Below are 22,208 nucleotides of genomic sequence, written 5' to 3'. Positions count from 1 at the left end.
CAGCCCTAGAAGTGCTATTGTTGGGTCAAAGGGTATGCACATTTTTATAGACACAGTTCCAAATTGCTCTTCAAAATGGTTGGATCAGTTCACAACTCCACCAACAGTGCATTAGTGTTCCAGTATCTTCTCCAACGTTTATCATTTTCCTGTTTTGTCATGTTAGCCAATCTGATAGGTGGGATGTGGTGTACCTCAGAGTTGCTTTGATTTGCATGCTATATGTATATTTTTATGTATACTTTTGTTCTGTCTTAATGGAATGTAAGCTCCTTGGGAGGAGGGATAGTTTCATTCTTCATTCTTTAATCCTCAGCACAGTACCTGGCATATCATAGACACTTAATAAATAATTTTAATTAGTTGGTTTTGTGGGTGTTTATTAACTACTCAGTACTGTGTTGTTGTTTTTAAAGGACTGGGAGACCCTGCTTGCTTTTATGTTACTATGATTTTTGTTTTAAATGGACTAATGATGACATTATTCTTCATATATGGCACATACCTAAGGTAAGACTGTTTAAAAGTTGTTTCAAGTGGACTTGGTTTATTTATTGATTAAATATTAAAAATGAGTTATTTTATAGTAGTTCATATATTTATTGAAATCTATGTAAGGAGAGCCTCAGCACTAGAAGGCTGGCCCACCAGATGGTGGTTTTACTTGGGCCGCAGTAATTCCTGAAATAACTTAATGAGATGAGAAGGGTCATGATTTAATCCCTGATTAGATTGCCGATGATATGGAACTTTTAAGTAAGTTTAAGGGGAGGATAGTAATGATGTACATATAGAAGCTTGGAGATGCCTTTGAATGACAAATCACATAGTTTTGTTTAAGAATCCTTAACAAAGTGTTTGGTTTCAGTGTTGGCATGTCTTGATTTGTAAACACTAGAACACATTTTATTGGAAGCAACCCCAGAGATTTTAATTTAGATTTTCTCAAATAGAAAGTAAATAATAATAATAATAATAATAATGATAATAATATCAAATAAATGGGTATGAATTTTATTTTTGCCTCTTAATAAAATACTTCCTGATTTTAAAAAAAATTAAAAATAACTTTCTCCAACTCTTGTATTAATTTGAAAGATAAAGTTTATTAACCTGTAACTGTAACACCTTTTACATTTACAAATTCTAGAATTAGTCATTCAAAAAATATCATTTTTCTTCACGGTGCCTGTGGACAGAGTGGTGATCATATGGTCCTTTCCCTTAAAGAGATTAAAATCTCTTAAAGTAGGTGAGGGTGATCAAGCTCTTTTGAAGACAAATGTGACAAAATCACAAAAGCGTGTTGAGGAAAATGTGTCAGAGATTGTGGAATGTGTTAGACGTGAGGAATGGCTGAGGTTGTTGGAACTTCTGTTTCAGAAGGGAGCTGGTTTCTAGTTTGGTGCCCAGTAGGAATGTGTTTTTAAGTGTCCATTTTATTTATAAATATAAGTCACCCTGTTAATTCTCATTGTATTGTAGAATATTAACAATTTTCCTTTTGTAATTTAGCTTCTTTTCTCTAAAAACAAAAGCACATGTTTTGTACATGAAGCATTTTTTGTTATTTCTGAATATACTAACCTCATGATCCCTTTCAGGATGAATCTTCTCTTCTAAAAAAGGAAACCAGTTAATTGCAAACAAGAGATAACCGTGCTGGCTTCTGGCAGTGTGTCTGTCTGCAGTCCTTTGCCCTTGCAGTCCTTCCTCTCCCTTTACCCAGAGGAGGGACATGGGTGTCACTATCTGCCTCCTGGCAGCACTTAGCAGTCTTGCCCATTAAAGGCTTTGTAGTCATGGTTCTGCTTGTTCTTTTCATTGTGATTATTTTAATCTACATTTGGGAGTATAAGACCTATACTACTTCATATTTCTTAAAGGACTCTTTTTTGTTGCACACTGATATTCCATTATATTTAATGCCACAGTTTTTTTTAAAGCTCTTCCCCAACTGATGGACACCTATTTTGGTTCTGTTAATTGCTGCCACAGAATATACACCTATGAATGTTTTAGTATGTATTGGACTTTTGTTTCTGTCTTTGATGTCCTTGGGGTATGTGCCCAGTAGTTGAATTGCTGGGTCAAAAGGTATGGGCACTTTAGTAATTTTTCTTGCCTAACTCCAAATTGACATCCAGAACAGTTGGTCGACTTCACAGTTCTGTGGACAAGTACTGTATCTGTCTTCCCACAAAGATGTTATTCCCATATTTTTTCACTTTTGCAAATCTGATGATTATAAAGTTAACCCAAAGTAGTTTTAATTTTCATTTGTATACTTTTCTTATAAATGGAATTTGCCCTATTCATATTTTCTCTATAAAAACCAAAATCATTGAAAAACTGTCTGTTCAGGGTATATGAGCCACTTATCACACTCCAGTAGTTTTCCATTGCAGTTACCTTTCTTTCAAATTTCCAAAAAGTTTACTGATTGTGAATGTTCCATGTTTTCATGTTAACAGGTTCCATGTTTCCATGTTATCATAAAATGAACATAGAAAGGCAGCTCATAGAAATGATCATGGCTATGTGGCAGTATTTTCAGTCTTTCTCTCTGTTCTTTCTTTTGTATTTTGGTTTCTCTCCTGTCTTTTCTTGTTGGAGCCAATAGAGAGTTCTTTTAAAAAAATAGATTTTTATTGATATCTTTTGATTTATATCACTTAGATTTCCCCTATATGTCTTTACTTCCTCACTCCCACCTTTCAGCCATCCCCCATAATAAAGACTTTATTTTAAAAGATCAGTAAAACTGATCATTACATTGAAAAAAACTGATGTTATATACAATATTCCACACCTGTGGACCCTCTGCCTCTGAAAAGGTTTGAGGGAATTGTGTCTTCTATTTCTTCTTTTGGGACCACACTTTTGACAGCGGATTCATTGAAGGAAGAGTAATAATTCAGTCACCCTTAAATTTCCTTGTTTACCTCCTTTGGTCTTTCTCTCTACCTAGCACACTGTACTATAAATGTAGCTCTATGTAGATTTCTCCTGGTAGATTGGTTAGATTCAGTCTCTCTCCTGAATGTCACCTGATATTAACTTTCAGGATGGGAAGTCCCTTAATTTTGAGTGTAATTAACTCATTCTGATCTGAAAACTTTATTTCAGGCTCTCGGAGTTTGTTTTTCCCATTCTCTTGCTATTCATTTTTTTCTTTCTTCTGAAATAACTGTCTTTAAAACATTTCATCCTTTGGTGTTTCCAACAGTTTTAGAATTAAAGTTTCAGTGTGAAAATCTATTTTTTATTTTCAATACTTGTTAATGGGAGACAACCCATGTATATGTATGTATGTGTATGTGTGTATATATATATATATATATATATGTATGTATATAAAATACATGTATATTTATATTCATATTCCAAAGCTGAATGTAATCCCTCTATTTTGCTGAACTCCCATTATGCTTTATACTCTCAAATTCTGTCTTGTGTTATAGTACTTACATCTTTTTCTCCCCAGTAGACTACAAGCTCTGTGATGGTTGCTATTATATTTTATTCATAGAATCATAGTATCACCTTAGGGCTGAAAGAGACTTTTGAGTTCATCTAGTCCAGTCCTTTTACTGCCTCTTATTTTGAAGATGAAGAAGCATCTACATGATGTGCCCATATAAACGGTAAGGATCAGAACTAGCATTTGAATCAGGAAAGACCTCTGATAACAGGTGACATTTTCACTGACCTTTGAAGGGATGTAGGCATTCTAAGAGGAGAAGTTGAGGAGGGAGATCATTCCAAGCCTGGGATACAGCTCATGCAAAGTGATGGAGAAAGGAGGTGGGATTGGAATGCTGTGTACAGGAACCACAAATAGGTCAGTTTGGCTGGATATATACATTGAAATAAATTCACACCACCTCCTTCCATCTCTCCCTCCACCATGATGAATTTCTGCCTGCCTAAAGAGTCACTCCCGTCCTCAACCCCCACTTCCCTGTTTGCTCATCCCTATCCTTCCCCTATCCCACTTGAACTTTACCTGCTTCTTCCATTGTGTTCTAAAATTTCCATTCCATATTTAATACATTTCCTTTCATTTAGCTTTCTACTTAATGTGCCCCTCATTCCTTCTGACCTTCATAGAGATTTGGCTTCCTCTAAATGGACTGAATCCATTGCCACCATCTTTAGCCTTGGCTATTCTTCTCATGTATCCCCTGGCACGCAGATGTTGGAGAGGGAAGTCAGAACACTTGTTGACCGGCACTGCTACTTCCAGACTCTCCTTCTCCTTTCATTCCTTAGCATTACTGTCTTCTTTTGAGGTTCATTTCATCCAAATTTTACCCAGTCTAGATCCTACTGGCTCTTAGTAAAAGGGCCTTTCACAAAGTGTTCAGTATTTGACTGAGTCTTTCTTTATATCCCAAATCCTGTCCTTATACTAGGGGACTTCAATGTTCATGTTGATATGCTTTCAAACTCTATAAATTCCCAATTCTTTAATGTCTTCTACTTTGATGACCTACTTCTCTGCTTCTCCTCAGTAGCACGTAGGGAATGTCTCCCATTACCCACAAGTTTTCCACTTCCACAAAAACTCTGAAGTTCCTTTATCAGACCATAACCTCACATCATTCCTTCTCTCCTTTTGCCTTATTTCTCCTAAACCTGTTCTTCAATCTTATAAGGACCTCCAGACCTACCAATACTTAATATTTTCCCCGGACAACTTCATTTTTCACCTTTCCCAATCTTGATCGCAAAATTAATTAGTTCAGTTCTGCACAGCCCTCTATTCTTGAATCCATTTCCCCCTTGTCTTATTGCTGCCCATGTTTGAAGAAACCTGAACCTTGCATTACTTCTATCTTCCTTCTCTTCCGCTCTTACTCATGTACTGCCCAATAGATTTGTAAGAAATTGAGCAACAAGTCAGCCGGGTCTACCATACATTTATATTATCTCATCTGGGCCCTCAATGTAGCAAGAAAATCTTTTGTCCTCCTCCTAAATTTATTCTTTATCCCATTCCCCCAGAGGATGTTCCAGATCTTCCCTTTCTGCCCTCAAGTCTTTCACAGAAGTGCCTTCTTCTACCTTCTGTCACCTAGATAACAACTCCTCAGTCTTTTTTTGCTTGTTCATCATCCATATTACAAACTCCTAACTGGGGGCATGCCCTTTTCTTTTCTCTATATGGGTTTACTGACTCAGGGCCCTCATCAGCTCCAGTAGGTTTACTTATCATCCCTATGCAGATGACTCCCTAATGTAGATCGCCAGCCTTAATGTCTCACCAAAGCACTGGTCACACCTGCTCAAGAAGCTTCAATGGCTTCCACTTGCTTCTAAGATAAAATATAAACCTTTCTGTTTGGTGTATAAAACTCATCACAGTCTGGTTTCAGGCAGTGTTGTCAGGCTGATTATACATTAATTCATCTCACCAGTCAATTAATGAACAACCATTTATTAAGCATTAACCATGTGCTAGGCACTATGCTAGGTGCTATGGATATAATAGCTAACATTTATATAGCATTTACTATATGCCAGGCACTGTGCTAAGTGCTTTACCAACATTATCTCATTTGATCATCACAACAACCCTGTAAAGGAGGTGTTGTTATCCCCAGCTTATAAAGGAGAAAACTGAGTAAGACAGGTGGAGTGACTTATGCAGTGTCACACAGCTACTAAATGTCTGAGGCCAGATTTGAACTCAGGTCTTCCTGACTCCAGGCCCAGTGCTCTATCCACTGCATTGTCTGGCTACCAAAAATAACTCAAGTAGTTTATGTTCTGTTAGGAGAGATAACATGTACGTATGTAAGTATATATAAGATATATATAAAATAGGGATTGTAGAGGTCTGTCATAGCTAACTTTTCTAAAATTCTTTTCCCCTCCCTAACTTCTTTTTTATTTATTTTATGGTTAGGGTTATCTAACTCTGAGAGGGGAAAGTTGGGATCCACTGCTAGTATAGTTTTACTGTCTGTTTCTTTCTGTGACTTATTTAACGTCTTTGAAAATTTGGATGCTATATCATTTGTATTTATGTTTAGTATTGATGGATATATGTTTAATGTATGTATGTTTAATATTGTTGTTACTTCATTGTCTGTGGTACATTTTAGGAAGATGTGGTTTTCTTCCTTATTTCTTTTAATTATATCTGGTTTTGCTTTGTCTGAGATCATGATTGCTACCTCTGCTTTTTTTTTTATTTCAGCCGAAGTGCATTAGATTCTGGTCCAGCCCCTTACCTTTGCTCTGTATGTTTTTCTGTGCTTCAGATGTATTTCATGTAAGCAGCATATTGTAGGATTCTGGTTTATAATCCATTCTGTTACCCACTTTCAGTTTGTGGGTGAGTTCATCCCATTCACATTGACAGTTAGGATTACTATGTATTTCCCTCCATCTTATTTCCCCCTGTTTATCTCTCTCCCTCTCTCCCTCCTTCCCTCCCTTCTTACTCTTTTATCCTGTCCCTCCTCACCACTGTTTTACTTCTGACTACCACCTCTTCCAGTCTGCCCTCTCTTCTCTCAGTCCTTCTCCTATTTTCCCCCTCCTCTCCTACTTCCTTATAGGGTAAGACAGATTTCCGTACCCAACTGAGTGTTTATGTTATTCCCTCTTTGAGCCAATTCTGATGAGAGATTCAAGCGATGCCTATCCCTTATCTTTCTCTCCACTGTAATAAGTCTTTCATGCCTCTCAATGTGAGATAATTTACCCCATTCTACATCTCCCTTCCCTCTTCTGGTGTAATCTTCTTTCCCACCCCTTAATTTTGCTTTTTTTGATATTATCCTGTCCAAGTCAACTTATACCCTCACCCTCTGTTTATGTATTTTTTTTTAGTTCTTAAGAGTTCAAAGTCATCTTCCTGTGTAGGGATGTAAACAGTTTAATCTTATTGACTCCTTTATGTTTTCTCTTTCATGTTTACTTTTTTATGCTTTTTTTTTCAGTCTTGTATTTGAAAATCAGAATTTCTGTTTAGCTTTGGTCTTTGTATCAGGAATGCTTGAAAGTTTTTTATTTTGTTGAATGTCCGTTTTTTCCCCTGAAGAAGGATTATACTCAGTTTTGCTGGGTAGGTGATTTTTGGTTGTAATCCTACCTCTTTTGCCTTCCAGAATATCATATTCCAGGGTCCCTAATCCTTTAATGTAGAAGCTGTGAAATCTTGTGTAATCCTGACTTTGGTTTCATGATACTTGAATTATTTCTTTCTGGCTGCTGGCAATATTTTTTTCTTGACCTGGGACCTTTGGAATTTGGCTATAACATTCTTGGGAGTTTTCATTTTGAGATCCCTTTCAGGAGGTTATTGGTGGATTCTTTCAATTTCTGTTTTATCCTCTGGTGTTCTAGGATATCAGGGCAATTTTCCTTAGTTCTTTGTTGAAATATGTTGACCAGGTTCTTTTTTTGATCGTGGCTTTCAGGCAGTCCAGTAATTCTTAAATTCTCTGTCCTGGATCTGTGTTCTAACCTTGGTTTTTGTTTTTCTAATGAGATATTTCACATTTTCTTCTATTTTTTAATTTTTAAAATTTTGTTTTTATTATTTCTTGGTGTCTTTACAGAGTCATTAGTTTCTACTTGCCCAGTTCTAATTTTTAAGAGATTATTTTCTTCATTGAGCTTTTGTCTTTCCTTTTCCATTTGGCGAATTCTGCTTTTAAGGAGTTGTTTTCTTTAGTGGATTTTTGTACGTCTTTTTCCATTTTTTGTGCTTCCTTTACCAAGCTGTTGAGTTTTTTTTCATGATTCTCTTGCATTACTCTCATTTCTTTTCCCAAGTTTTCTTCTGCCTCTTTCATTTGATTTTTAAAATCCTTTTTGAGCTCTTCCAGGAGTTCTTTTTAGCCTAAGACCAGTTCACCTTTTTCTTTGAAGCTTCACGTGTAGATATTTTAACATTGTCATCTCCTTCCGAGTTTTGTGTTTTGATCATCCCTGTCACCATAGTAACTTTCTGTGGTTAGGGTTTTTTTTTTGGGCTCATTTTCCAGCCTATTTGATGACTTTTGATTTTATGTTAAGGTCGGGCTCTGCTCCTGGACTGGAGGGGACATTGTCCCCAGCTTCTTACACAGAGGTCTCAGGGCCTTATCACTGGCCTGCTGTGCCAAGGGCATAGGGCCTTGCTGCTGACTTGCACTGGGGCTAAAGGCCCTTCCTGCACCTTGTTGGGGCATAGTCTGTTGCTGGCTTGCCTGGATGCCACTTGCACTGGACTGCACTCCCCTTTTACCTGATAGACCTTTTCTGCTGATCTTTTAAGTCATCTTGGGCTGGAAAATTGTTTTACCCCATCCTTTTGTTGGTTCTACCAGTCCAGAATTCATTTTGAGGTGTTACTTTATAGTTGTTCGCAGGCAGATTTGGGAGAGTTTAGGGAAGTTCTGCCTTAACTCTGCCATTTTGGCTCCATCTCCCAAAATAGGAATTGTACACATGATATCAGTGATATATAGGGAGCCCTGGGCAAGGAAGGTCTGCCCGTGAAGATGGGCATTTACTTTGTAATTCCCAATCTAAGAGAATGGCCTGGAGAATTGAGAAGTTAACCAACTTCTTAAGGGTCACACAGCCATAGGTGACCAAGGTGGATTGGCTTTGAGATTAGCTTAGTCCACTCTGCTATATTGCCTCTATATATGAAATAAACAGAAGGAAATTTGCCATGGAGTGAGGAGGGTGTACTAGCCCTTGGGGGAATCAGGAAAGGGTTCCTGTGAGAAGCAGATCTTGAGCTGAACTTTGAAGGAGACAGTGGGTTCTAAGTGACAGAGGTAAGGAGGGGTGCATTCCAGGCATGGGGGGCACACACAGCTAGTGCAAAATCCCAGAAATGGGGTATGGGGGGTGTTGTGTGTCACGTAGGAAAAAGGTCAATATGGCTGGACTGCAGAGAACACACGAAGGGAGGCTGGGCCAGGTTGTGAAGGCCTTTAAAAGATAAAGAAAGACATTTCTGTTTGATCTTAGAGGCCACAAGAGTTTATTGAGCAGTGGAGGAATATGGATCATTGCTTTAAGAAAATGCCTTGGGAACTGTGTGAAGGATGGCTTGGAGAGGGGGAAAAACTTTTATTGTAGTTAATTAAATTTGTAAGTCCATTTTTGTTTCCCATGATTCAATTTAATAAATTATTCCCTATTCCATTGCTTAAAATATTTACAGAAATCTTGCTGTGGTATGTGCATTATAATTTGTTTTTCGAGTTTATGCTAACACACACACACACATATATACATATGTGATATAAAATATCAACAAAACATTGACTCATAGCAATTTAAACTTTTTTTAATGCGAGATGGGAGAAGGTACTACTAGTTCCTCCCCTCTTGGTTAGCATTTTCTCAGTCATCAAGTATTTATTAATTACCTTACTGTCACCAGGCACTCTGATGAGCACTGGGGATACAAAGAAAAGCACAAGCAAAACAGTGTGGGAAGTTTAGAGATGAAAGTTTCTGTGGAGATCCAGATGAGGAAAATGAGGCTCAGAAAGCTCATGCCACCTGACTAAGGGATTTGAGAACCCTTGCTTGTGAGAAAAGGAGATTGGACTGGATGACTTCTAAAGTCTCCTTCAAATCATGTGATTTCAACTTTTGGGTTCTTTCCATTGTACTCTGCTGCCATCCTTATTTTTGTTTTCATACCATAAAGTCTATTCTCTTCTGTATCTGTCAACATAAAGCTATAGGAAACCATTTTCTACATCATCCAATAGAAATCTTCAGTCTAATAATCAGGCCCATCCCTCCTAATTAGATTTTGCTATGTTATCAAGATATCTTTAAAAAGTACTGTTGACACCCCCCCCCCCCGACAAATTACAGTTAATCTCATATTAAATTATTTTAGCTTAACTGAATAAATATAAAGAGAAAAATAAGATATTTCTAGTAGACTTGTACTAGATTTCTAGCATATGAATAGAAAGAAAATTAAAAAAAATCACAGAATCATTATACTTCAGAATTGGAAGGGACTTGGGGGGCTTTAAGTCAAGAGGAGGCCTGGATGCAGAGCTAGAAATGACAAGATTTGGTACCTGATTAGTTTTGTGAGATGAATGAGACTAAGCTTGCAAACCTGGGGGACTAGAAGAGTAGTGCTGTCTTTGACTATAATTGGGGAGTTTGGAAGAAGGGTGGTTTTGGAGGGCAAGATAGTAAGTTCTCTCATGGTCATGTTGCGTTTGACAGTCATTTGAGACAACTGCTTTGAAATGTCAAGTGAACCATTTGTGATGTGAGCCTGGAACTTGGGGGGGAAAGGATGGCAGACCATATGGGTTTGGGAGTCGTGCATAGAATAGTACTTGAATCCATGGGGGATCGTGAGGTAGATTACTATGAGATCAGAGATGAAAGAGAGGGACCAAGAACAAAATCAAAGTGCCCCTTGAGCTACCAGGTGCATGGATTAAGCTTCTTCAAAGGAGGTTGAGAAGTGCTCATCCTGGGAGGAAGAACCAGGAATGCCATAAAAACCCAGGGAGGTGAGAGGATCCATCGCGTCCTTTTGGTTAATGGTGCCAAGTGCTGCCGAAGTCAAGGAGTGCAAGGCTTGAGAAGAGGCCGTGTGATCTGGTGATGAGGATATTGTTATTAACTTGGGAGAAAGCCATTTCAGTTGGTGAAGGAAGTTGGAAGCTGGACTGCAGTGACGTAAGCGGGGGACTAGGAAGAATAGGTGGAGGCCTTGAGAGTAAATGACTTTAAAAAATTTGTCTGAGAAAAGGAGAGATAAGGGACAATAGCCCATTCCACTGTCGGGTCAACTTTTATTGCTGCTGTTCCTCTGGGCCCAAGAAGAACAAATCTATGAGACATAACGTATTTGAAAATAAAGCGTGTTTAGAAATGTCAGAAGTTAGAGATAGTCTCGAAAAGTAGGGGGGCAGTTCTTAAAATTGTCTGAATCACTTAGCTGGTAGCATAAACACTGTAAACAGAATCTATTTTCCTCTCATATCAAACTTGAATTTTCAATTAGGTTTGAAGATATAGAGTTAGAGAGCAAAGCTTCAGAAATTATTGGCAAAGGACAGGTAAATAATTATAAGGCATTATTCTATCCTCTGATTCTCCCTTGGTGCCTTCTCTCCCTGCTTACACCTCCAGTTAGTCTTATTTTTTGGTCACTTCCTCTATAACCTGATTGCCTTAGGACACTTGGAAAATAAAGGTTTATCTGTCTACCTTAATTTGTCCTTGGAAAACAGTCAAAATAATAAGTATGATCATTGATATTTCTGTAACACACATCAAGGCTTACAAAATGCTTTCCTCACAACAACCCTGATGTAGGTAGTGAAGTGTTAGGATTTTGTAGATGAGGAATTTGAGGCACAGAATAATTGGTTATGTGATTTTTCATTGGTCAGACAACTAGTTAGTGTCAGAGCTAGGAATCAAACCCAGTTCCAAGTTGAGCACTTTGTTTCCTACTCAGTTGTTTAGCAGTGCAGGTAGAACTTAATTCTACAGGCATGCTATCAGTGGATGTAGAATCACCTCTAAGGCATCCCAGTGGGGTTCCCAGCATTTAGAGGGGATTTGGGGTTTGATCATATTGTTTTAACAATGTTACTGTGAAAAGATATTGTAGAAACAGTTGTCTGGATTCTCTTTAATTATTAGAATAATCTATGTATGATCCAATGGTCCCACTTGAATGTGAAACTATGACTCTGTGTTAAACAGAATATTTGATTAATTGGCACCTTCTCTCCCTCTGAACACATTTTGCCTGAGTTATAGTTATTAGACAAGCTGTGACTATAAGGTAATGAGATTTTTAAAAATGATTTATCCATCGAAATCATTATAGCACCTTGGAAGGCTGAAAACATTACAGAGATTTCATTGCTCAAGACAGTTTTAGAACTCTTTTTGGCATTGCTTTCAGAGCTAATTTGCTGAACAGAAGAACATCAGTTTCATTTCTTTACTATCATACTTTTTTTAAACCAAAAATGCTCTCCATTTTTACCTATATCCATATTTTACATATCTACCAGACTTGATTATTTCTAAGTTTTGTCAGTTTAAAAACAAAACCAAAATCTCACTGCACTTTCAAAGGATGAAGATTTGCTACGACTGAGGATATGGAAAAGAATTTTCAACTTCGATAGCAAAAGAAGGAATTCCCAAAATGTTTTGAATTGTTAGAATAAATGTATAGCTTTAAAGGTGACTATTTTTAATGAGGATAATACTTAGGTATATATATATATGTGTGTGTATATATATATATATATATGTTCTATGTTTGTTTTAAAATTGTTTATATCTGTTTATAGTTACACCAGTGTATACAAATATTTTATATTTAAATTTTAATTAAATGTTAAATAGTTAATCATTGCCAGCATTTTGATTTCAAATATGTATAAATATATTAATTCAGGCTAGAAATGTTACTCACCATGGGTACTTGGAAATCTATATAAAAATGAAATAATGTAAATTATTACCAACTGGTTTGCTTTTAGTGCATTTGACAGTTTATTTTACTAATTTTTTTAAAATTTAGAGAATTACATGTTTACTTTTACATGTGTTCTTTTAAATATGTATGATGTTCCAAAATTATTTATAACAAAGCTTTTACCTAAGTATATGTAACTTTAATTTTTTTTTCTCTGTAGTGGGAGTCAAGTAGGAGGTCTAATTACAGTTCTGTGCTACTTTTTCAACCATGGAGAGGTTTGTTTTCCATAAATTAATTTTCATAATTTGGGTGGGGAATTTTCTAATTGCATACTTCCCCAGAATATTTAAATGTACTTTGGATTGAAAATTACCATTTCAGTTATATGTAGATCCTTGAAGGCAATTTAGAACTAACTTTTTAATATGATAATTTCATTTTCTAGCTCCTAAATACTCTTACAGAATTTTCATTAAGAAAGGATATGCTGTATATTATACACAGTTATGCAGTAACATTGAATGTTTAGCTTAGAATATAAAACACAAGATGAACTTAAAACCAAGGCAGCTCACTCCAACAGATGAAAGTCTATTCAAACCAAAACCATAGATAGACATATCGAGGGTAGGATGTCCTTAAGGTCAGTTTTTTCTCTGTCTTGAAAGCATAAATGGAGGAAGTTATTGTCAGATATGTAGAGTGTTTTGCGGAGTTAGCCTAGGGTTTGGAAAGAAGCATAGATTATCTGTATCTCTGTCTGTACCTAGAAAAGTTCTTTTTTTAGAGACAAATCTTTATTGTTAATTGATCATTTTAAGTTCTAAACTCCTACCATACTTTTACTTGTGTCATAGGGACCTTGTCAAATGTTAATTGAATTCTGTCATCTTATTTAAAGAATATATATATAGTAAAAGTAATTCATAATTTTATACAAGGAACTAGAAAGCATAATAAAGAAAACTTTTATTTGAAAAACTAGTCTCTAGATTTGTAGAATTATACATTTGAACTGGATTTTGGAGGTCATCTATCATGTTCACCTAATACATTACAGAAGAGGAAGGAGCCTCAGGCTGGGTCTGGCATGAAGTCACATAAATAATTTTAAACCTGGCACTGGAGCTCAGGTGTCCTGACTCTAAGCCACGTATTCTCTCTGTTACAGCCTTGGGAGCCAACATAGTAAAGTATGGATTAATCTAAACCTTTAAAAAGTAGTGGCCATTGCCAGCCTTTACAAAGACAAGCCTCCTCTTGACAGTACAGTGAACTGTTATACAGAAACATCACTATTGTATTCTATTCAATATTAAATTGTAGAGCAGAGTCTTCCAAAGGAGGGACCAGGAACATGGCTAATCTCTGTATATCAAAATCATGCTCATTTTAAGTCAACATTATATAGGACTTAAATGATAACTTGACTCAAAAGCAGTGGCTCTTTAGAGGGCCTGCAGCACTCAGAACATGGTAGGTTTTCAGTGTCCCCTCAAATAGTAGAATCCACACATTTCCTTAATTTAGATTTTTTAAAAACTGGTAGAACCAATGAGAGAACATATTTTTGAAACTGGGAGAATGTTACTCATTAATAAATAATCTGAAAACAGTTGGTACAATTTAACAGACTTAGAAATGCTAGGCTAGTACAATTGTTTCTTTCTAGGGACTTTATTCCTTTGGATCAGACCTGTTGTTTTTATAGTGGAGGACACTCCCTCTCTCAAAGTGTTCTGTAACTCCTAGTCAGAGAGAGTTGCCTAGGACAGAGATGGGATAAATGACTTGCCCAGGGTCACACAGCCAGAATGTATTGGGGTGGCATTTGAATCTATCTTCCTGATCCCAAAGCTGGTGCTTCCTAGTTGATAAGGCTTGTCATTTCAGTAGTGACCAGCAGTGTAATGACATCTGCATAAGAGAGTCAAGACCCAGACTAGAAACATTCCTTAGGATTGGGTGACAGAAAGGAAATCAAGCTAGGCTTTTATGCTCAGTTCTTACATTTTCTAAGAAAATACTTTGATTTCATTGATGTGGGTATTCCCTCTCCCGGTGGAAATTGAAACTCATCCAGTTTGATTCATGGCACGTCCTTCCATAATAGAGCATCAACTTAGCACGCTGGCAATCTGACTCCGACTATTTTGATATTGCATGAATACCAGGGTAAGCCCTGAGCTGACCATCTGTTATCCCTCACTCTTAAGCATGGCCTACCTCTCTTTTCAGTTATACATGTCCTTAATGTTTGTAAACCATTTCTCACACTCAGGCTGTTTTGGAGAATATTCTTCAGCCTACTGCACTCATGGTGCAGTTTTCCATTGCCTTTGGGGTAATCTGCAGTTTTGATTCTTCTGAGGTTGTGGTATTCAGTGGTTCATAATCATTACCAGGCGAGAATTCATGTTAAAAATCTTGACTTTTGCAGCAGGGAACAGTTTGGGGTCATTGAAAACTTCACTAATTCCCAATAAAGTCTAGTTCTCATTCCTTTCTAATTTTATGCCTAAATTATGATCCATTGGCAATGCTCAGTTGTGTATGGGTGGGGTGTCAATCCAGCTGACTGTCATACTTTGGTAAATATATTCTTCATGCACTTTGTTTGGACAGGGAGGGTGGTCTCTTTTGAATGACTGGATTTAATTGAGAATGTGCTATGACATTGCAGGGCACTGCAGTCATAATATCGTCAGCAAACAGAAGCGTCTGGAGAATCTCACTTCTGTGCACATTTCTTTACACTTTTCAACTCTCTTTGGGGCTGATCCCAAATGAGGTGGTTCCATAATGAGAATGGATCACTAGCAAGCATTCTGGCAAATCTGTGACATTTTATGTCTGGTTTGCTTAGTGAGTGTTATTTCAAGTTTTCTGTGGACAGGTTTTTATTTGGAAAAAAAAAAGAAAGCAGTTTGGAGTTTTTGAATTAAAAAAAAAAGTTGAGACTTTTTGGGCACAACCCTTTGCAACAAGCGAACAACTCTGCCCCCTCCCAGAAGAGTACATTATCTGTAAAAGTTTTAACATTACCTAACATGAAACTATGACGACCAACAGATTTTCCTCTCCTCTACTTTCCTCTCTCTTGTGAAGTGATGCTATTTCCATTCTTCTCGCTACTTCATCTATAATGTTTCACAAATGAACTTAATGCTCGTATTGGTGTTTCTTTTGGCTGCCATGTCTCTGTTTGGCAAGGAGATCAAGCCTTTGCTGGTTGAGGCAGTTTTGGCCTCCTTGTGTTGGAAACTGATTTACTTTGGTCAAGTTTCTTTAAGAAATGATGAGAGTTAATGTTTTATTGGCCTTTTTCATTTTTCAATCATTAGCTTGTTTGAAAGGTCAGGTTGTAGCTGTCATAATTTCATACAGTGTTCTTTTACTCTTATTAAAAAAAAATTGGTATTGTATTTGATACCTCCTCCAAACAGTTAAATTCTAACTATACGCAAGCATTGTGTGATTGTGATTGTGAAATGATTCCCATGTTGTAAACTAATGTCTTCTGGTTCCTGATTCCAATGTTCTTATCTACAATATGGTATTTATGGTTTTTATGATTTTTTCTTTTATTTTTATTCATGTCTAGGAGCATGAGCCTTATATGTAATCTGTAAGCCTTTGATCTCTTATATAATTGCAGCTCATTCATATTTTCTGATGTTTTTCACCATCTTCCTTTTTCTCTACCTTCACAGTGAAGTTACTAAAAATCGTGGGGTATATTCTGACTTGATTTGGAGGATCTTCTCCACTTGTGTTATTTCTTTACTTCTTCATCCTCTGTAGCTGATATCTGTGCATAAGTTGCACTTGGTTTAGAGTTTTTATTATTATCATTATTGTTTTTATTGCTTTTGCTCATTCTGAGTACTACAAGACAGCATGATTCTATAAGCATTGCAAGACATGATGTTTCTTGTTGCAGTTGGGTACGTGATGGAATTAATTCTTCTATTTCCATTAGAAATGTATTTGCCTTTAGAAGAAGTACCTTCCATTTAACTCTATACTCTTTATGCCTTCTGATTCCCTTTATACCAAGAATGTCAATATGGATGATGTGGTATATCTAACATTTTATCACTTTAGTCACGGGACAAAGGTCTCACATTTAGAGTAATTATCTGTTACTTTAGTATTTTTAAGTAGACTAAAAACAGGGTGATTCTTAGTGCCCTCTGTCCCCTTTTCTAACTTTCTATCACTATGGAAATGGGTGTTTATTATTAATCATCGTCTGAATTAGCCCTGATTTTCTATATGAGAGCTATCTAGGATTTAACAATCATTTTTCTGTTTTTACCAGGAGTGATTTCCCCATTTTATCCTGTCTGGCTCCAGATGGCCTGTTCCTGGCCACTTTGCCCTACTGAGCTATCTGTTCTTACCGGGAAGAGATATAATTTTGCATCCTTAGCTTTTTTTTTAACTTAAATTTCCAGACCATTTTTTGTTGTTATGTTTGTCTTTTTCCTTCCACAGTCAGAAGAAAAAACTGAATAAAATCCATAAGCAAAATCCTAGACCCCCTGTGAATCTATATCCTGGTCAGGAAGGGTTACACTCGTACAACCTGATCCAGCTGGTTTAGGTGTAAACATTACTTTTTATGTAACAGTGAGATTACCTTGTACTGGTTTCACATTTGGAAGCCCCAGATCAGAGCCTGTGTGACCTTGGACTAGGTACTCTGCCTCCTTGGGCTGTGGTGCCTTCATCCTGGAAATTAAGGGCTTTCCCTGGAATTCTTCGAGCCAATGACTTTCACTTCAGAAGGCCTCTCACTCCTCAGCAACCTGGAGCTTTTTGCTTAAGATCGACTTCTGCTGATTATTAAAAATCACATTTAAATAGACAGAACAGCTTTTAAATAAATTACTACAGTAGTGTTATCACAATTTATCAAAAAATTTGAAATTTTGTATAATACTTTGACAGCATTAGCTTTTCTCGTTAATTTCATTACTAGTTAATCATATTTTATTTCACATGAGGAAACTATACCAATTCTTAATGCTCCTTGTAATTTTCTAAAATTTGTCTTTTATAAAAATTTTACTTGGGGATTTTGAGAGAACTAACTTATGTTCAAAACTTATTAGGTGGATTTTTATATATTATTTCAATAATTCACAAACACATTGATGTCTATCAGATAATTATTTTAAGAGAGTTTACAAATGCTGAAGCCTCTGGAATTACCAGCGATTTGTGCAAATTTTTGAACTTAGTATATGCAGGCTCCATTGGTGTTTGTAAATATCTAACCTGACATGTCTTAAGAACAAGTCTAGGCTAAAGTTACAGGTCCCAACCCTTTAAACTCCTAGCTTCAGTTCTGGCCCTCTAGTACCAGTGACCCTCAGGTTTTTACTGTCCCCTTAGCCTGTGTCCTCTTGTCTCTGGACTTTCTAGTTGCAGAACTAAGTCTTGGTTTCTAGGACTGGGAAACTTAGCCTGAAGAGCCAGACTTAGGATATATTATAGTTATTTACTTATATTAATAAAATATTTATGAGTCATTATTTTCACCAATAGTATTTAAGTGCAGTGAAATATGCAATAAACTAAGCGGCTTATTGTTTTTAGGCTACACGTGTGATGTGGACTCCACCCCTCCGAGAAAGTTTCTCCTACCCATTCCATGTACTTCAGATGCTGCTCATAACTCATGTTCTCAGGTAATTTTTATTAATACTTAATTGCTTGTTAAACATACTTGAATTTCTAAGATTTTTGTTTATCTAAAAGGTTTGATACTCATTAGATACTTAGATACTCATGTATTTTTTATAAATGGGATCAAGTTATCAAAGTAAATTAAGAAATGGTAATCTAGAAATATAGTTATTTACACATAAGATATATGATAATTAAATTAAGAAATAACGTAATTTTGAAACTCATTGTACAAAAATGTTTTTTTACTTGATAATCTAGATCTCATCTTTTAGTTATTCTATTCAGTTACAGTAGGTAGTTCCTGCCCTTTTTGTTTGTGAGTATTGCCCAGGCTATATTTTAGAGTATCTTTTCTTGCTTTATCAGAATCAAACTGTTGTATCAGTTATTTTCAAGATTATTAGCTAGGGATGGCTTTTCATGAAACCATCTCTAATGAAACATTAGTGACTTATGGAAATGTCTTGACTAGTTTTCAGAGATAGTTTCAATGGCAAGCAGTAAGGATATTTACCAGGTATTTCTGAATTGTTCAGGTCTCTAATAATTTAGCTGGAAGTTTTTATTTTCCCCTGGTTCTTTGAGTGTAAATGATGGAAAATGCATGTTTTGGGTGGCAACCAGTACATTAACAATATAAACATTTGAAAGTTGTGGGGGCGGTAGCACAGACTCACTAGGAATCTCGCTCACCCCAATCAGTAGGATGCTACAAAGTACAAAGACGGCAGCTAGGTGGTGCAATGGATAGAATGCTGGACCTGGAGTCAGGAAGACTCATCTTTTTTTTTTTTTTCCCCCAGCCAAAGACAAGGTTTATTAGAATACTGATTGGTGTGAGCGAGATTCCTGGTGAGTCAGCGCTACTGGCCATATTTTGAGAATCTGAACCGTTTAATGGATGTGAGATGGATCTTATATATAGAAAGACTGTGGGAGGGATCAAGGAGTGGCCAAGTAGTCTAAGGTGACTGTAAGGTAACAGAGAATGCCAGAGACCTGGCCAAGGAAAAACGGAGTCTCGATAGGATTAAGGGTGGGAAGTGTCCCAAGGTAACAGACAATGAAAGTTGGGTTCAGTCAGAATTGAAAATTGGGGCAGGGTCAAAGCCACAATGCTAGGACAGTTAATTACCTGGGAAGGGCTGGTTCTTCCAGGTGAAGGCCAGGGCTTTTCTTTTTTGGGGTCCAGATCCCAAAGACATGGTCTTTAACTTTTAGGGGTTCAGATCTCATCCCCATCATTCCTCACTCAAATGGGACCCAAACTCTTTTGGGGTAAGGGGTGAAAGTCTGATTTAATTTCAGTTGTTTGAAGGTATTGATTGACTACACATTCAGGTCAAAACAGCAAGATCTCACATACTTGCATTGTTCTTTTATCATCTATTTGCTATAGAAATTGGCTATAAAAGGATAAAGCAGGGACAAGATTTAGGGCCCAAATATGACAGGATAAAACATCCTTAGCTCTGTTTTTGTTTAGATAATTCAATTTTCCAATCATGCAGTATCAGATCCACCTCATAGCCAGATTCAGGAATAGCCAGGTGAGTTAACATTCCTTTATTTCCCACCAGTTATCAGATTCTCTGAGTAGCTTGTGGCATTTCTCTCAGATGGTGATTACTGATTATTGATGGCTTATTATACTCTATCAGACAACTCAAAATCATTTATGGTCCCATGAGCTTTGATCTCATACAGCAACTTTTACTAATCACAGCTTAGGAAAAAAACTTTTCAAGGATTTACATCTTAAATTTAAATAAGTCCTGGTGTAAAAAGCTAATCCTTAGAGATTATTTCTGTATATTTGCAAATTTTCAGCAAGTCATAACCCAAATAAGCTTTTTGACAAGTTTACACATTAAAGCAATAACCAACAATAGCCAAATTGTTTTAGCTGAAAGCAAATTATGAAAAGTTGCTTGACATAACTGACACAAAAAGGTTCCCATTACTGATCAAGTGACTTCAATTTTGTTGAATGCATTTTCAAATTGCTTTACACAGAGAATCAGCATCTCATCATTAACATGTTAAAACTACAACTTTAAGAGCAGGCTTACCCAAGTTCTCAGACTGGCTGGCTTCTTTACTTTGATCCATCCCCCTTCCCTCTCTCCCCACGGCTGCTGGGGGTTGAGGTGGGGTTGGTGAGCAGGATGTCCCGAACCTGGATGATGCTTCCAGGCAAAGGTTGCTCCAGGGCCCCAGGCCATTGCCAGTGGGGCCCATGCTGTAGCTGCTGCCCCTCCCCTGCTTCCTTTCACCAGGTGGGGGAGGGTGAATTCAAAGGTAGCGGGGAAGGGTGAAACTCTCTTCTGTAAGAGAGGCTAACAGAGATACCCTCTTGACTAGAGGGAAGGGAGTTCAGGAAGGAAGTGACCAGGGTTGTGAAGAGGCATTTCAAAACTCCTTAATGATCAATCACAAAACCTCCATAATCTGCTAGGATGTTTTTAGCAGTTCTGACTTTTCCTTGTAGCCTCTATGAAGGAGGATCTCTGGGTGTAGGTGCTGAAAGAATGAATAGAATAGGGCATATGCTTCCTCATAGGGCATCCATCCTTGTCCTCTATGCTGCAGAAGGTATATCCAGGTCCATGGCCTCGACCCAAACCGATGGATCAAGAGCCTGAAAGTGTCAGGCCGAGTGTAAGACAGCCTCATAACTGTTTGTCTGAAAAGCACCTCCAAACCTTCCTAGGTGCTTGGAGAGTGACCCCAACTGCAGGGCAAGAAGGGAGTAGGGAGAGAGGGGAGGCTTCTAGTCCTGACTGGAGAAGAGCTTAGGCTTAGGCAGTTTCCCCACTTAGGCCACCAAAATGTTGAGGTTGAAGGGTGCTGGGACCTGAAATAGTGAGATACGGGTCCTGCCTGAATGAATTTGACCCAAGCCAAAGACAAGATTTATTAGGACATTGATTGGAGGGAATGAGATTCCTAGTGAGTCTGCACTGTTGGCTAGATTTTAAGAATTTGAGGCGAAGACTCATCTTTCTGAGTTCAGATCTGGTCTCAGATACTTAGTAGCTGTATGACCCTGGGCAAGTCACTTTACCCTATTTGCCTCAATTTCCTCATCTGTAAAATGAGCTAGAGTATCTTTGCCAATAAAACCCCAAATGGGGTCACAACATTTCAGACATGACTGAAATACAGGTTCAGGATTTCACTGTAAGCATGCAGGTTATGACTTCCTCATAATGGATGTATACTGTGGTTGTTTTTAATGCCTGGATCAGCTTTGCTCTCTGGAAAGAAGGAGTGGTGATGGACACCTGAAAATGTATTTCAGGTTAGGGGACTCTATGGTCATGGCATCAGTCCTCGTTAGAGGCTTCTTGATTTCCTAGGAAGGGATGTTGGAGTGGACCTTGGGTTTTAAGGTTCCTTGTGGATCAGGCTCTCCCAGGCTCATTATTCAGTTCAGTTAAATTCATTGAGGATTTTTAAAGGCAAAGATACAAAGACAAAAATAAAAGAGAATCTTACATTCGACTGGGGCAGTAATATGGACAGAGATGAAAAATACAGTTTACAACTGGGTATGGAAATCTATCTTACCCTACAGCAAAATAGGGGGGAAGGGGATAAGAGAGGGGGGAATGCTAGAGGGGAGGGCAGATTGGGGGAGGGGGTAATCAGAAGCAAACACTTTTGAAGAAGGACAGGATCAAAGAAGAGAATAGAATAAGTGGGGTGGGGGTGGGATAGGGTGAAGGGAAATATAGTTAATTTTTACAACTTGGCTATTATGGAAGTGTTTTGTATGACTATACATGTATAACCTATATCAAGTTGCTTCTTACTGAGGGTGGGTGGGGAGGGAGGAAAGGAGGGAGTTTGGAATCCAAAGTTTTAAAAACAAATGTTAAAAATTGTTTTTTATATGCTGCCGTATGGGAAAATAGAAGAGGAAGGGGATAAGATAAGGGGGAATGATAGAAGGGAGGGCAGATTGGGGAACGGGTATTCACAGTGCATGCTGTCTTGGGGTGGGTGGGAGAGATGGGGAAGAAATTTGGAACTCAAAATCTTGTGGAAG

The 22,208-nt window shown here is 37.4% G+C and overlaps 1 protein-coding gene across 1 annotated transcript in view; it reads left to right on the top strand.

Moving 5' to 3' along the window:
- The window catches only part of LOC114044279 (probable C-mannosyltransferase DPY19L2), a 152,635-nt gene that overhangs the window by 39,960 nt on the left and 90,467 nt on the right, over nt 1-22,208 (top strand). The window contains exons 6-8 of the mRNA XM_027863667.1: nt 417-510; nt 12,672-12,729; nt 18,062-18,153. Of these exons, the coding sequence (XP_027719468.1) occupies nt 417-510; nt 12,672-12,729; nt 18,062-18,153 (244 nt within the window). The remainder of the gene's footprint in view (nt 1-416; nt 511-12,671; nt 12,730-18,061; nt 18,154-22,208) is intronic.

Source organism: Vombatus ursinus, unplaced genomic scaffold (genome assembly GCF_900497805.2).
Source record: "Vombatus ursinus unplaced genomic scaffold, bare-nosed wombat genome assembly UNPS02014773.1, whole genome shotgun sequence".
Lineage (NCBI taxonomy): Eukaryota > Metazoa > Chordata > Mammalia > Diprotodontia > Vombatidae > Vombatus > Vombatus ursinus.
This window is presented reverse-complemented; position numbering and strand designations above follow the sequence as displayed.